This window comes from Cetorhinus maximus, chromosome 9 (assembly GCF_964194155.1).
Source record: "Cetorhinus maximus chromosome 9, sCetMax3.hap1.1, whole genome shotgun sequence".
Classification (NCBI taxonomy): domain Eukaryota; kingdom Metazoa; phylum Chordata; class Chondrichthyes; order Lamniformes; family Cetorhinidae; genus Cetorhinus; species Cetorhinus maximus.
In genome coordinates this window covers 88,778,585-88,791,717 of record NC_135887.1, presented here as the reverse complement: position 1 = coordinate 88,791,717, position 13,133 = coordinate 88,778,585, and the positions used below count along the sequence as shown (strand labels likewise).

At 42.6% G+C, this 13,133-nt stretch overlaps 1 protein-coding gene across 1 annotated transcript in view; it reads left to right on the top strand.

The window, feature by feature from the left end:
• LOC144684817 (glycogen [starch] synthase, muscle-like) overlaps positions 1-13,133 on the top strand; it is a 126,799-nt gene that overhangs the window by 29,441 nt on the left and 84,225 nt on the right. Inside the window, exons 4-6 of the mRNA XM_078549085.1 lie at positions 3,110-3,295; positions 9,446-9,590; positions 10,394-10,511. Of these exons, the coding sequence (XP_078405211.1) occupies positions 3,110-3,295; positions 9,446-9,590; positions 10,394-10,511 (449 nt within the window). The remainder of the gene's footprint in view (positions 1-3,109; positions 3,296-9,445; positions 9,591-10,393; positions 10,512-13,133) is intronic.

Genomic DNA, 13,133 nt, shown 5'->3' with positions numbered 1-13,133 from the left:
TCAGTGTTTAATTCATTTCAAAACACCTCTAGTAATGAAAGAGCCCATGACAGCCTATATCCAGGCATGGAATAGGAACAGAAAATGCTGGAAATACTTAGCAGGTCAGGCAGCATTTGTGGAGAGAAAAACAGAGTTGACATCGCAGATCTGTGAACTTTCATACCTGAAACGTTAACTGTTTTTCTCTTCACAAATGCTGACCTGCTGAATATTTCCAGCATTTTCTGTTTTAATTTCAGATTTTCAGCAGTATTTTGCTTTTACATCCTGGCTTGGACTGAAAAGTAGCCTGTGACAGATCACATTCACATCACATCAGTGTCAGGTAATAACCATTTCAAATTAAACCAACATTTTCCTGCACTTCACTAGCACTGCTACTGCCATGTCCTCTGTCATCAAGGTCTGGGGGTGGCATTGGCTATATTAGCCACATCAATACAATAACTACAAGTACAGAGAACAGGCTGAGTACTCTGGAAGAAGTGGCTCCCTTTTTTTATTCATTCATAGGCTGTGGGCGTCGTTGGGAAGACCAGCATTTATTGCCCGTCCCGAATTGCCCTTGAAGTGAGTGGCTTGCTAGACCATTTCAGAAGACAGTTAAGAGTCAACCACATTGTTGTGGGTCTGCAGTCACATGTAGGCCAGACCAATGATGGCAGATTTCCTTCCCTAAAGGACACCAGTGAACCAGATGGGTTTTTGCAACAATTGATGATAGTTGTCAATGGTCACCATTACTGAGACTGGCTTTATTTTATATTCCAGATTTATTAATCGAATCCTTTAAATTCCACCAGCTGCCATAGTGGGACTTAAACCCATGACTCCAGAGCATTAGCCATGGGCCTCTAGATTACTAGCACGGTGACATTACCACTATGCCATCGTCTCCCCCCTCAACCCTTCAAACCCATCGATAACGCTCATGTCAGGTGTGTGACTCGTACTAACCAGTCGCCTGGCTAGGTACAACTGCAATAACAATCAGCAACTCGTTTACAGAGTGGTTTGTTTGATCAGTGCCCCTGCCACCAAACCCAATCTTCATCCTCTCCATCACTATGGCTGCAATCAGTATTACAGGGTGATTGTGGTAATTCAATAAGATTATTTCAACAGCACCTCCCTTAATCTGTGACCTCTACCACCAAGAAGGACAAGAGCAGCAAGGTTGTGGCAACACCATCACCTAAATGTTTCTCTCCAAGTCACAAGCATACAGATTTGATCAAGTACCTGTATCAAATTAATATCCTGGAGTTACCTATCTAACATCATTTTGGGAGTACCATTGCTAAAAGAATCACAGATTCAGGAGGAAAGCCTCACCACACCTTCTCAGAGCAACCATGGATGTTGAATAGTGGCTTTGCCCATGCCATCAACAAATTTAAAAAACAATTATAAACTGGGAACACGGAGGTACAGCATGCAATCAGGAAAGCAAATGACATGTTGGCCTTTATTGCAAGGGTATTGGAATACCAGAATAAAGAAAATCTTGCTACAATTGTACTGGGCTTTGGTGAGACCTTACTTGGAGCACTCTCTGCAATTTTGGTCTCCATGTTTAAGGAAGGATATTCTTGCATTGGAGGACGTACATCGAAGGTTCACTAGTTTGAACCCTAGGATGAGATGGATGACAGACTTTTTTGCCTGTCAGGGAATTAAGGATGCGGTCTCCTCTACATTGGAGAGACCAAACGCAAACTGGGCGACCGTTTTGCAGAACACCTGCGGTCTGTCCGCAAGAAAGACCCAAACCTCCCTGTCGCTTGCCATTTTAACACTCCACCCTGTTCTCTTGCCCATATGTCTGTCCTTGGCTTGCTGCATTGTTCCAGTGAAGCCCAACGCAAACTGGAGGAACAGCACCTCATCTTCCGACTAGGCACTTTACAGCCTTCTGGGCTGAATATTGAATTCAACAACTTTAGATCTTAAACTCCCCTTCCCCCCATCCCCACCCCGTTTCTCTCCCACCCCCCCCTTTTTTTTTCAATAATTTATATAGATTCTTCTTTCCCCACCTATTTCCATTATTTTTAAATCTAAAACTAAAACCTTGTTAGTCTTTTCCACCCCACCCCCACTAGAGCTGTACTTTGAGTGTCCTGCCATCCATTCTTAATTAGCACTTTTCTTAGACAAATATCACCACCTTCAACACCTCTTTGATCCTTTTGTCTGTGACATCTTTTGATTATCTGCTCCTATCACGGCTTGCTTATCTCCACAATCACCACACCCTCAACTTCTCTCTTCCCCCCCTGCCCCCCCACCACCTTAAACCAGCTTATATTTCTCCTTTCTCCTAACTATGCTTCAGTTCTGTCGAAGGGCCGTGAAGGCTCGAAACGTTAAATGATTTCTTCTCCACCGATGCTGCCAGACCTGCTGAGTTTTTCCAGGTAATTCTGTTTTTGTTTGGGAATTAAGGGATATAGGCAGCATGTGGGAAAATGGAGTTGAATCCCAAGACTAGCCATGATCATATTGAATGGTGGAGCAGGCTCAACAGGTTGTATGGTCTGCTCCTGATCCTATTTCTTATGTTCGTATGAAATTTCATGTGATTCAGGATCAGAGTTGATAAGTATGTAACTTTAATATGGATATCTTCAATGATTTGAGGTCACAACTGAAGCAAATAGATTAAGACAAGATGTTCAATATTTCAGTAGGAGGACAAGTAGATTATCTTTTGAAGTAAAATGCAGGATAAATATATACTGAAAATCAGCAAGCACAGAATAAATAAAGGTGATCATAAATTCAGGGAAAATAACTTAAATTATTTTGAGCATTTTTAGAAAAAAACCATATTGAAGGAGTCTATTTGATTAAAATATTGTAAACGTAGAAGCTAACAAAGCTGCTGATGAAAATTTTCCTTCTTTCAGAATTATTTAGTCGTTCTTCAAATTATGCCCAAGATAACTTTAGTGTTTTCACTTTGATCAAAAGTTTTACTCCCTTCATTCCCCTGTTATTATGGTTATTTGTTATGGATTTAGCTGTTCAGGATAATCAATCTGGGATTTGAATGTTGAAATAACTGTTGGTCTTTATGGTTAAAACAAGCTTTATTTTCTAGTTTGCAGCCCAGTGTGAGGGTGAGAACTTTCTCCTTGCTCATTTCCATGAATGGCTGTCGGGAATTGGCCTTGTTATGAGTCGCATTCGGAAACTACCTGTTGCAACAATTTTTACAACTCATGCAACGTTGTTGGGACGCTACCTCTGTGCTGGGAATGTTGATTTTTACAATACCCTGAAACATGTAAGTGTATCATTGCAACATCAGCGTCTTTTCTATGGTATGTACAATGCCTATGCTGATAAGAGTCTCAAATTGTGCGGATTATTAATGACGCAAAATAAAGTTTACAATTACTTTTACTGACTAAGAACTGAATGCTCCAAGGAGGCACAATATGTTGTCCACCTCTGGGACCTGGCTGTAAATGCATCCAATATAAGTGAGCTCTGCATAAATTATCATAGGATGAGAAAAGGATACTTTGTTAACAGAGCATAATAATAAAAAGGAAGAAAATAATTGCAAATACTGAAAACGTGGCACAAAAACATGAAAAATACTCGAAGTACAGAAAAGGTCCATCAGCAATTGTCTTCAGTTGGAACAGCATCTAATTCACCAAGATTAGTTTTACTCACTGAACATGAAAACCCCTGATAATGGTGTCGTGGTGAAACAGGAGGACACCTTCTGGTCACCAGTGTAATTACAATGCTGCAAGGGAGCCAAAGAGTTCGGCAATGAGTCACAGAGCACAAAATCTCTCACTCCCCTTACTCCAAGGTGCTGTAAAAGTAATTTCTACTTTTAGAAGTAGAGCATGAACTGTATCAATGCTACTTAAGATTTTAGTGCGTGTAGAAAAGGGAATAAATTTCCATGTGGCAAAACACTGGGGTAGAAATTGGTCTTGGCAGTAGTACAAAATGGGTGGCACCGTTCCAGTATCCATTATAAGCCCTGCTCTATACTGAAAATCACACAGGACATACAAAAGGTGTTCATTAACAGGCCTGGACAAGTTAAAGGCAAGTGCAGTAAGCCTTTTTTGCATCTCCTCCACACCCCAACCCCTCTTTAGCTGGCACTTTGCAGCTTTTCCTAAAACTCTGTCTAATAGTAATAGGAGACCTTCAAGGTCACATCAGCAGAGGAAAGGGGATCAGAAAGATGCAGTCAGGTCAGTTTAGAGAAAACCTCCTATTGGCAGATATTAATGGTGAAAGCTGCTCCTTCCAATGATTGCTGCACTGACTGACCCCAGTCGCATTGCAATGTGAATGAATGACTCACTGTCGAACCCTTATGTTAAAGCATTCTACAGAAACATTCCAATCACAATACACCATATTAGATATGTTGCTAAATAAAAGAAGACACGTCATGATGATCAGGACCCAGTATTACCTGTTTGGTCACACCTGATGCCAAGATACCACCAACCACTTCTGTAGACCCAGGCAACTCACTTGGTAATGGCTGTGGAAATCTGCTTTCCAGGGTCAATGGCAGCAGAGAGCAAGGTGGTGAGCTCTGTTAACTGCTTCAAGGTTAACAGTGACTGTAATGTGGCATAGAGATTGCACATGTGCAGGAATAGTAACAGTTGGCTATGGCCTGAAACTTCATTGCAGATCCGTGCAGTGCATGCTGCATGTTACAGTGTCGAATTATGGTATGCCCCAGTGCTGTGGCACAGGGTAAAACCTTCGCAAGCATTTCAGGCAGTACCATCTCAACTTCAATAGCCATCAAATCTTTTCTACTAATTATGCATCGATGGGCCCTTTACATAGAGTCATAGGATAGATGGAGGCCTTTTGGTCCTTAGTGCCTTTACCTTAGTTATCTTACTTTTGGTAAGGTCCGGTTAGGGACTAGCAACATTTTGTTTAAAGTAGCCAAAGTTTGACATTCAAGACACTTGCTAAGAGAATAAAGCAACAAGATTCCACGGGTTTTGAACAAACAAAAATAAACTTTACAAGGTCAGAAAGATAAAACAGTTTACAATATCTATCTTATACTCTAATATTCAGGGTTAATATGAGGCACATGTGAATTAACATGAAAACTGTGGTTGAACACACCACACAATAATAAATGGAAAATGCGATCAAGACAGATTCCATGGATTTCTCAACAACTCACCCAGATGTCAGTAAACACTGTGAGTCAACCAATCTCGTTGAAACTTCAAATCTTTCATGAGGGATTCTTGTCTTAGACCATAAGACGCAGGAGCAGAAATTAGGCCAGTTGGCCCATCGAGTCTGCTCCGCCATTCAATCATGACTGATAAGTTTCTCAACCCTATTCTCCCGCCTTCTCCCTCTAACCTTTGATCCCCTTGCCAATCAAGAACCTATCTATCTCGGTCTTAAATACACTCAATGACCTGGCCTCCACAGCCTACTGTGGCAATGAATCTCATAGATTCACCACACTCTGGCTAAAGAAGTTTCTCCTCATCTCTGTTCTAAAAGGTCTTCCCTTTACTCTGAGGCTGTGCCCTCGGGTCCTAGTCTCTCCTACTAATGGAAACATCTCCCCCACGTTCACTCTATCCAGGCCTTTCAGTATTCTGTAAATTTCAATCAGATCCCCTCTCATCCTTCTAAACTCCATCGAGTATAGACCTAAAGTCCTCAAACATTCCGCATATGTTAAGCCTTTCATTCCTGGGATCGTTCTCGTGAACCTCCTCTGGACCCTTTCCGGGGCCAGCACATCCTTTCTGAGATACGGGGCCCAAAATTGCTCACGATATTCTAAATGTGGTCTGACCAGAGCCTTATAAAGCCTCAGCATCACATCCCTGCTTTTATATTCTAGTCCTCTCGAAATAAATGCCAACATTGCATTTGCAATGTAAAATGTCTTTACCCTCGAAGATCCAGCTCTGGAAGACACTCTTCAAAAGTCACTCCAACTCGGGCTTCCTCAATGATGGCTAACCTCACAAGGTTTCAACTTTGTCTCATGAAACTCTGCTCCCTTGGATTCCCAAGTCCAGCACCAACTCACAAGCACATCTTCAGCTCTTCAGCTATGCTGAGCAGAACACCACTGCTCCAAAAGGTTATCTTTGCCCCTAATTCCCACAGCCCAGAGTCATCAACCTTCTGCTGCTTTCTTTGACCTCCAGGGCTTCTCCCGCTTCCTCACTACTTAAAGTCTGCCAACTGCAGTCCTTTTTCTACTTGGAACCCCTTCCCTTGCTCTGCTCCCTGGTGTTTCCTCCACTTGGTGGCTGCTTCCCTGGTTCTTTTTGTCTGTTTCTGGGACCTCCCCATGTCCCCTCTCCCAGTGCCTTGTCTGCTATCCCTTTGGGACCGCTCACAGTCCCCCTCTTTGGGACTCTTCTCCGATTATGGCACTCCACTTCCCGGTCACATGATTGGGGTTTTTTTGTGCCATTTTCTTTTTACACAGACACACTGGGCCCGTCCTTGGTCCGAAAAACAACAAATGCCGGGCTGCACATGTAGTGGAATCTTCCGAGACCTGTTGGGACTTGGCATTCCCGGCCCCCACTCAACAATAAGGTAAGTTTGGATTTCGTAACACGGTTCTTTGAAAGAACTGTTTAATTAGTCCCACTTCCCTGCTCTTCCACCTTGGCCTGTAAATTTCTCCTCTTATGTATTTATCCAATTTTCTGCGAAAAGTTACTATTAAATCTGTTTCCACTACCTTTTCAGGTTCTGCATTCCAAATCATAACACTCTGCACAAAAACAAAATCTCTCCGTCTTCCCTCTGGTTCTTTTGCCAATTACCTTAAATCTGTGTCCTCCAGTTACTGTTTTGTCACTGGAAACAGTTTCTCCTTATTTACTGAATTAAATATTCCCTTAACCTTTTGTGTTCCGAGGAGAACAGTCCCAGTTTCTCCAGTCACTCCATGTGACTGAAGTCCCTCATCCATGGATCTGTTCTAGCAACTCTTCTCTATATCCTCTATACCCTCTCTAATGCCTTGATAACCATCCTGAAGTGTGATACCCAAAATTGTACACACTATTCCAGTTGAGGCCTGAGCAGTGATTTATAAAAGTTTAGGATAACTTCCTTGTTTTTGTACTCTGTGCCTCAACTAATAAAGCCAATGTTCCTGTTTGCATTCTTTAACAGCTTTATCAACTTGTCCTGCCAGGTTCAATGATTTCTGTATGTAAATCCCTTTGACTTGGTTCCTCAATCAATTAATCCACTGTCCCTGCAGTCTTGGCAAAGGTTGTTGGTAGCCTGTGAGGATTCAGGATAAGCATTGAACATACTAACAAGGAGCAGGAGTAGGCCATTCAGCCCCTCAAGCCTGCTCCGCCATTTAATAAGATCATGGCTGATCTGATAGTAACCTGAAATCTGCATCACACCTACCGCCAATAGCCTATCACCCCCTTGCTTACCAAGAATCTATTCACCTCTGCCTTAAAAATATTCAAAGACTCTGCTTCTACCACCTTTTCAGGAAGAGAGTCCCAAAGACTCACGACTCTGAGTAAAAAATGTTCACCTCATCTCTGTTTTAAATGGGTGACCCCTTATTTTTAAACAATGACACCTAGTTCTAGATTCTCCCACAAGAGGAAACATCCTCTCCACATCCACCCTGTCAAGACCCCTCAGGATCTTACATGTTTCAATCAAGTCACCTCTTACTCTTCTAAACTCCGGCGGATACAAGTCTAGCCAGTCCAGCCTTTCCTCATAAGACAAGACAGCCCACCCATTCCAGGTATTAGTCTGGTAAATGTTCTCTGAACTGCTTCCAACACATTTACATCCTTCCTTAAATAAGGTGACCAATACTGTACACAGTACTCCAAATGTGGTCTCACCAATGCTCTGTACAACTAAAGCATAACCTCCCTATTTTTGTATTCAGTTCCCCTCGCAATAAATGACAACATTCTATTAGCTTTCCTATTTACTTGCTATACTTGCATCCTAGCCTTTTGTGATTCATGCACCAGGACATCTGCACCTCAGAGCTCTGCAATCTCTCACCATTTAAATAATATACTTCTCTTTTATTCTTCTTGCCAAAATGGACAATTTCACATTTTCCCACATTGAACTCCATCTGCCAGATCTTTGCATACTCACTTAACCTATCTATATCTGTTTGTAGGCAACTTACATCCTCTTCACAAATTACTTTCCTACCTAGCTTTGTGTGATCAGCAAATTTGGCAATCATTCCTTCAATCCCTTCATCCAAGTCATTTATATAAATTGTAAACAGTTGAGGTCCCAGCACTGATCCCTGTGCCATGCCACTTTTTACATCTTGCCAACCTGAAAAAGTCCCATTTATGGCTACGCTCTGCTTCCTGTTAGCTAGCCAATCTTCTATCCGTGCCAATATGTTACCCCTTATACCATGAGCTTTTATTTTCTGCAATAACCTGTGATTTGGCACTTCATCAAATTCCTTCTGGTTCCTCTTTATCCACAGCACATGCCACTTCCTCAAAGTACTCCAATAAGTTGGTTAAACACAATTTCCCTTTGACAATGGATATTAAATGACTGAAGTGTATAAAACAGTTAATTGAAATTTAATTTATGCACAGCGTTCCTCTCCTACCAGTTGTGCTGTCCCTGGAGTTAACCCACTCTCTCGGTCTTGTGAATAATTATGCAAATAAGATCAGACTGGAAAATTCAGTGCTAGTTTGGGATTAAGGTGGGTCTAGATCAGGTGATCCAAATTAATAGATTAATGAAAGGTCATTGACCTGAAAGGTTAACGCTGTTTCTCTCTCCTCATCGGAGACTGCCAGACCTGCTGAGTATTTCCAGCATTTTTTGTTTTTATTTCAGATTTCCAACATCTGCAGTATTTTGATTTTTTTAATCCAACTTGGAACTGCTTTACTTCAAAAGGAACAAAATCACCCCCAATAACATTTTGTTAAATTATTAATCTGGTTAAACATTTCAATCTCTAGTTCCTTTTCACCATTGCTTGGACTGTCTTTATCCCTTTTATACATCATTGGCTGTAGAAGATAGTAAGAGGTTCAAAGAGATTGAAGAGGGATTTTGTATGCTGGGTATGCTCACTTCATGAAGATTGCAAGACTTGGTTGGGCAGGATAGGAAGGGTTTGATTGTTTCAGTTTGATTGGATCAATGGACCTAGCTGGCCTCCTCCTGACCTTCATCATATGCTTCATGCATTCAGTGCGCCTCTGCGTTAAAAATATTCAAAGATTCTGCTTCCACCACCTTTTCAGGAAGAGGCTCATAAGCCTCTGAGTGAAAAAAATTCAGTCCATTATTTTCTGTTTGTATTTCAGATTTTCATGGTTCATGATTTTCTTTTTTATCTAAAACTATACACTTACTTAATAGCTTGTTTTCTCTCTTGAAACAGTTTGATGTTGACAAAGAAGCCGGTGCAAGGCAGATTTACCATCGATACTGCATGGAACGAGCTGCTGTCCATTGTGCTCATGTGTTCACCACAGTATCAGAGATAACAGCCATGGAGGCTGAACATCTGCTGAAACGCAAACCAGGTGAGTTCACCTGAGTCACTGTTATGCTTAATAGATTTTTTCCCCATCTCTCCTAAACATACTGACTTATGGGGTTACACAGCCCTTCAGAAATCTTGTCTGGGGAGCAGCGTTACCCACTTCTGTGCCTGGACAGTGAGTGCCTACAAGTTATTGAGCATAAGTGGGAAATCACAGCGGAGCTGATCTTGTCCTCAACTGAAGTCAGCACACACACATATCATATACCCTCTAGCAATTTTCAGTAGTTTTCACTACTTAATTTTTCTCTACCCAGTCATTAGCCAATGAGTCCAATTATAGCGCCTTACTGCCAGTATAGCTGAGATCAACTAATCCAGTACAAACCATTGGTTGCAAATGGCACCTTCCTGATCTACAGCTGGATTGGGCACAAAGGAGAATTTTCTTTGACTTAAAACCATGTTAATATTCATTATCATAAAAACAGAAAATGCTGGAAGCAAAGTTAATGTTTCAGTTCGATGACATTTGTGAGATCATTGATCAGAAAAGTTAATTCTGATTCTCCCTCCACAGATACTGCTAGACCTGCAGAGTATTTGCAGCCTTTTCTGTTTTTATTTTGGATTTCCACCATCTGCAGTATTTTAGTCCTGTTGGACCACCATGGTAGCATTGGACTAGTCACATGGAAGCATAAATACTGCAAATGCTGAAAACACACAGCAAATCAGTCAGTTGTATTCAACACAACAGTGTTCTCTATCGCTATTAGAGATTTCTATTGGTCTTAATTTTCTATGCATATGCACTTGACGTCTTTTTTTTCTGTTATTCAGATGTGGTCACTCCCAATGGACTCAACATAAAGAAGTTCTCTGCTATGCATGAATTCCAGAACCTACATGCACGCAGTAAAAGTCACATCCAGGAATTTGTCCGGGGGCATTTCTATGGGTATGTTCAAAACTGAACAAGCTTGGGGCACATTGTGAGTTGGGGGAATTGATCTCATTTTGTGTTGAAGGGGGTTCATCTTACTGTCAGTATTGGGAAATGACAGGTGAAGAGAATGTAACTCAATCATACGACCATGGAACAATGTCTCCCCAAGAACCCTTTCTGGAATAGATGCTAAAAAATAACTCATGGAGCTGTAGCTTTCAGATGTCTCAATGATTTAAGCTGACGTTTTGTTCGGGAATCATTTTAGCTTGCATGGTTCCAGTGCAGTTTTATAAGGTATTACATATGGCGATGCTACAGCCCCTTACCTAATTGACATACCACATTTACCTCACTGCTGCCTTCACTTCGCTTAGACTGTCATTTGAATTGGGCCTCATGTTATCATTCTTATGCTCATTCTTTACTGGGGTGAGGGTGCTGTAAATATGTGTCCTTGAGCAGCAATGCACATCTTTTTTCCCTTTGATGTATTGGGCACTGAGAACAGTGAGGCCAATTATATAATGAGAAGAAACATTGAGGATATGCGTGTTTCAGCGAGTGTGGCACAGGTGCAGCCTCAGGTGACCAGTGTTGTAATTGTTGCTTCTCACTCTTTGAAGAAGTTTCCCTCCTACACCCATCTGCATTTTCCAGTGGTGGCTCAGTTGACAACATGCTTACCTCTGAGTGACAAGGTTCTGGATTCAAGTCCCAATCCAGGATTTGAGCACCAAAATCAAGGCTGACACTCCTGTGCAGCACTGAGGGAGCATTGCATTGTCAGGGGTGACGTCTTTCAGATGAAACATTAAAATGAGGCTCCATCTGCCTGCTCAGGTAGATGCCAAAAATTCCATGGCACTATTTCAAAGAAGAGCAGGGATATTTTCCCTGGTTACCCACTCAATAGTTATGCCTCAATAAATATCTCAAAAAAACAAATTTCCTGGCCATTATCAATTGTTGTGGGAGCTTGCTGTGTGCAATTTGGGTGCTGCTGTTCCTACATTATCACATGACTACACTTTGAAGAGTAGTTCATTGGCTGTAAAGCACGTTGAGATGCCCTGTGGTCATGAAAAGTGTCATATAAATGCAAATCTTTTTCTTTTCATCTGTTGGCCAAGATCAAATACTGGTTGTGTGGGAAATCATGGAACTGACTTGAATTTCCCCTTCTGACAACCCCTAACATTCATGCTTCTCAGCACATTGCACTGGCATTGAAAGGGCATTGGAGCAGCTGATATTTTAGGGTGCTATTAATATTTCTCTCTATATCATAGACAAAGCACTGAGAATTAGTATGATTTGTTTTACTTTGAGGTTGGAGCTTCTTGATATCGACAAATGAAATCCTTAGATATATTCTTTCTGCAATGCACAAACACAAGGCAGCTTTCGTTCTGGAATATAAATTGCGTGGGAGGAACAGAAATGAGAGTGAATTCTGCTGAAGGGCGGGACAGTTGGCCATGTGCAATCTCGGGCTGTTCAGCTCATTACGTACGTATGCGTGAAGAGCACGGCGTATCTTGTGGTGGGGGAGGGCAGGAGGTTACTGTCCCTGCCCTTACCTCATGGGATCTAAGAGCCTGGCACCATATTTAAAGGGCATCCAGACAGCCATTCACTTAGTGCAAGCCAGCCAGAGGCCCCGGATTCCGAATCCATCAGAATATCACAGAGAAGACAACGTGTGGCCCCACAGTTCAGCGATGGCTCCCTTCAGGTTCTCGTCCAGGCCTGGAAAGGTGGGAGACCCTGTTTCCCAGATATGGCAGCAGGAGCCCTCCAGTCTGACCAAGGTGGCCTGGGCAGAGGTCAAAGCAGAGGTTAGCGCTCGTGGGGCCCACAAAAGAACCACCCAGCAGTGCAGAAAAAGGGTGATCCAGCAGGGTAAGTGGCACTTATATTCACTGAAAAATGACATTCATAAGGGCATCAGGCAGTGAAAGTGTGTGAGTGCAGAGGGATGTCAGACAGGAATTTGGGTTGCAGAACTCAGCAGGGGGCAGGACATGTGCACTGAATGTGTGCTGGTCACTTCATGCTCTGTGTTCTATCAGTTGCAGGACATCCTGCTTATTAACCGCTTACTGGGGCGGGCTCAGGAGCTGGCATAGGCATGCATGCTCCTAAATTCATGCACCCATTGGGATGACACTTGATCCTTCTGTCTGTCTGCAGAACGTGCACAACAGGAGGGAGCGGGCCCAGACCGGCGGTGACATGCCAGATATCAGAGTGGTCATCACCTTCGAGGAGGAGACCACTGAACTAGCCGGCTGGACCGGGACTGTGCGTGTGTTGAAGGTGGGACAAGACTCCCCCAGGAAGACAGTGAGGATGCCTCCAGTCTACAGTTGTTAGATGCACTGACAGCATGAGACATTGTTTTAATAAGGGAGTCTACTTAGGCATCCACTGAATCTTTCTCTTCTTCACTCCAAGTATCAGCAAGAAAAGGGGGAGGAAAAGAACTCAGCCACCCCAGAGCTCCAGCTCCAGCTCCAAACCCACCCCTGAGGATGATGAATTGGAAACCTCAGACGATACACTGTCACTGCGTTCACCTGTGCCTTCCACTAGCGCAGAGACATTTACCTCAGTGGGTGCATGTTCTGG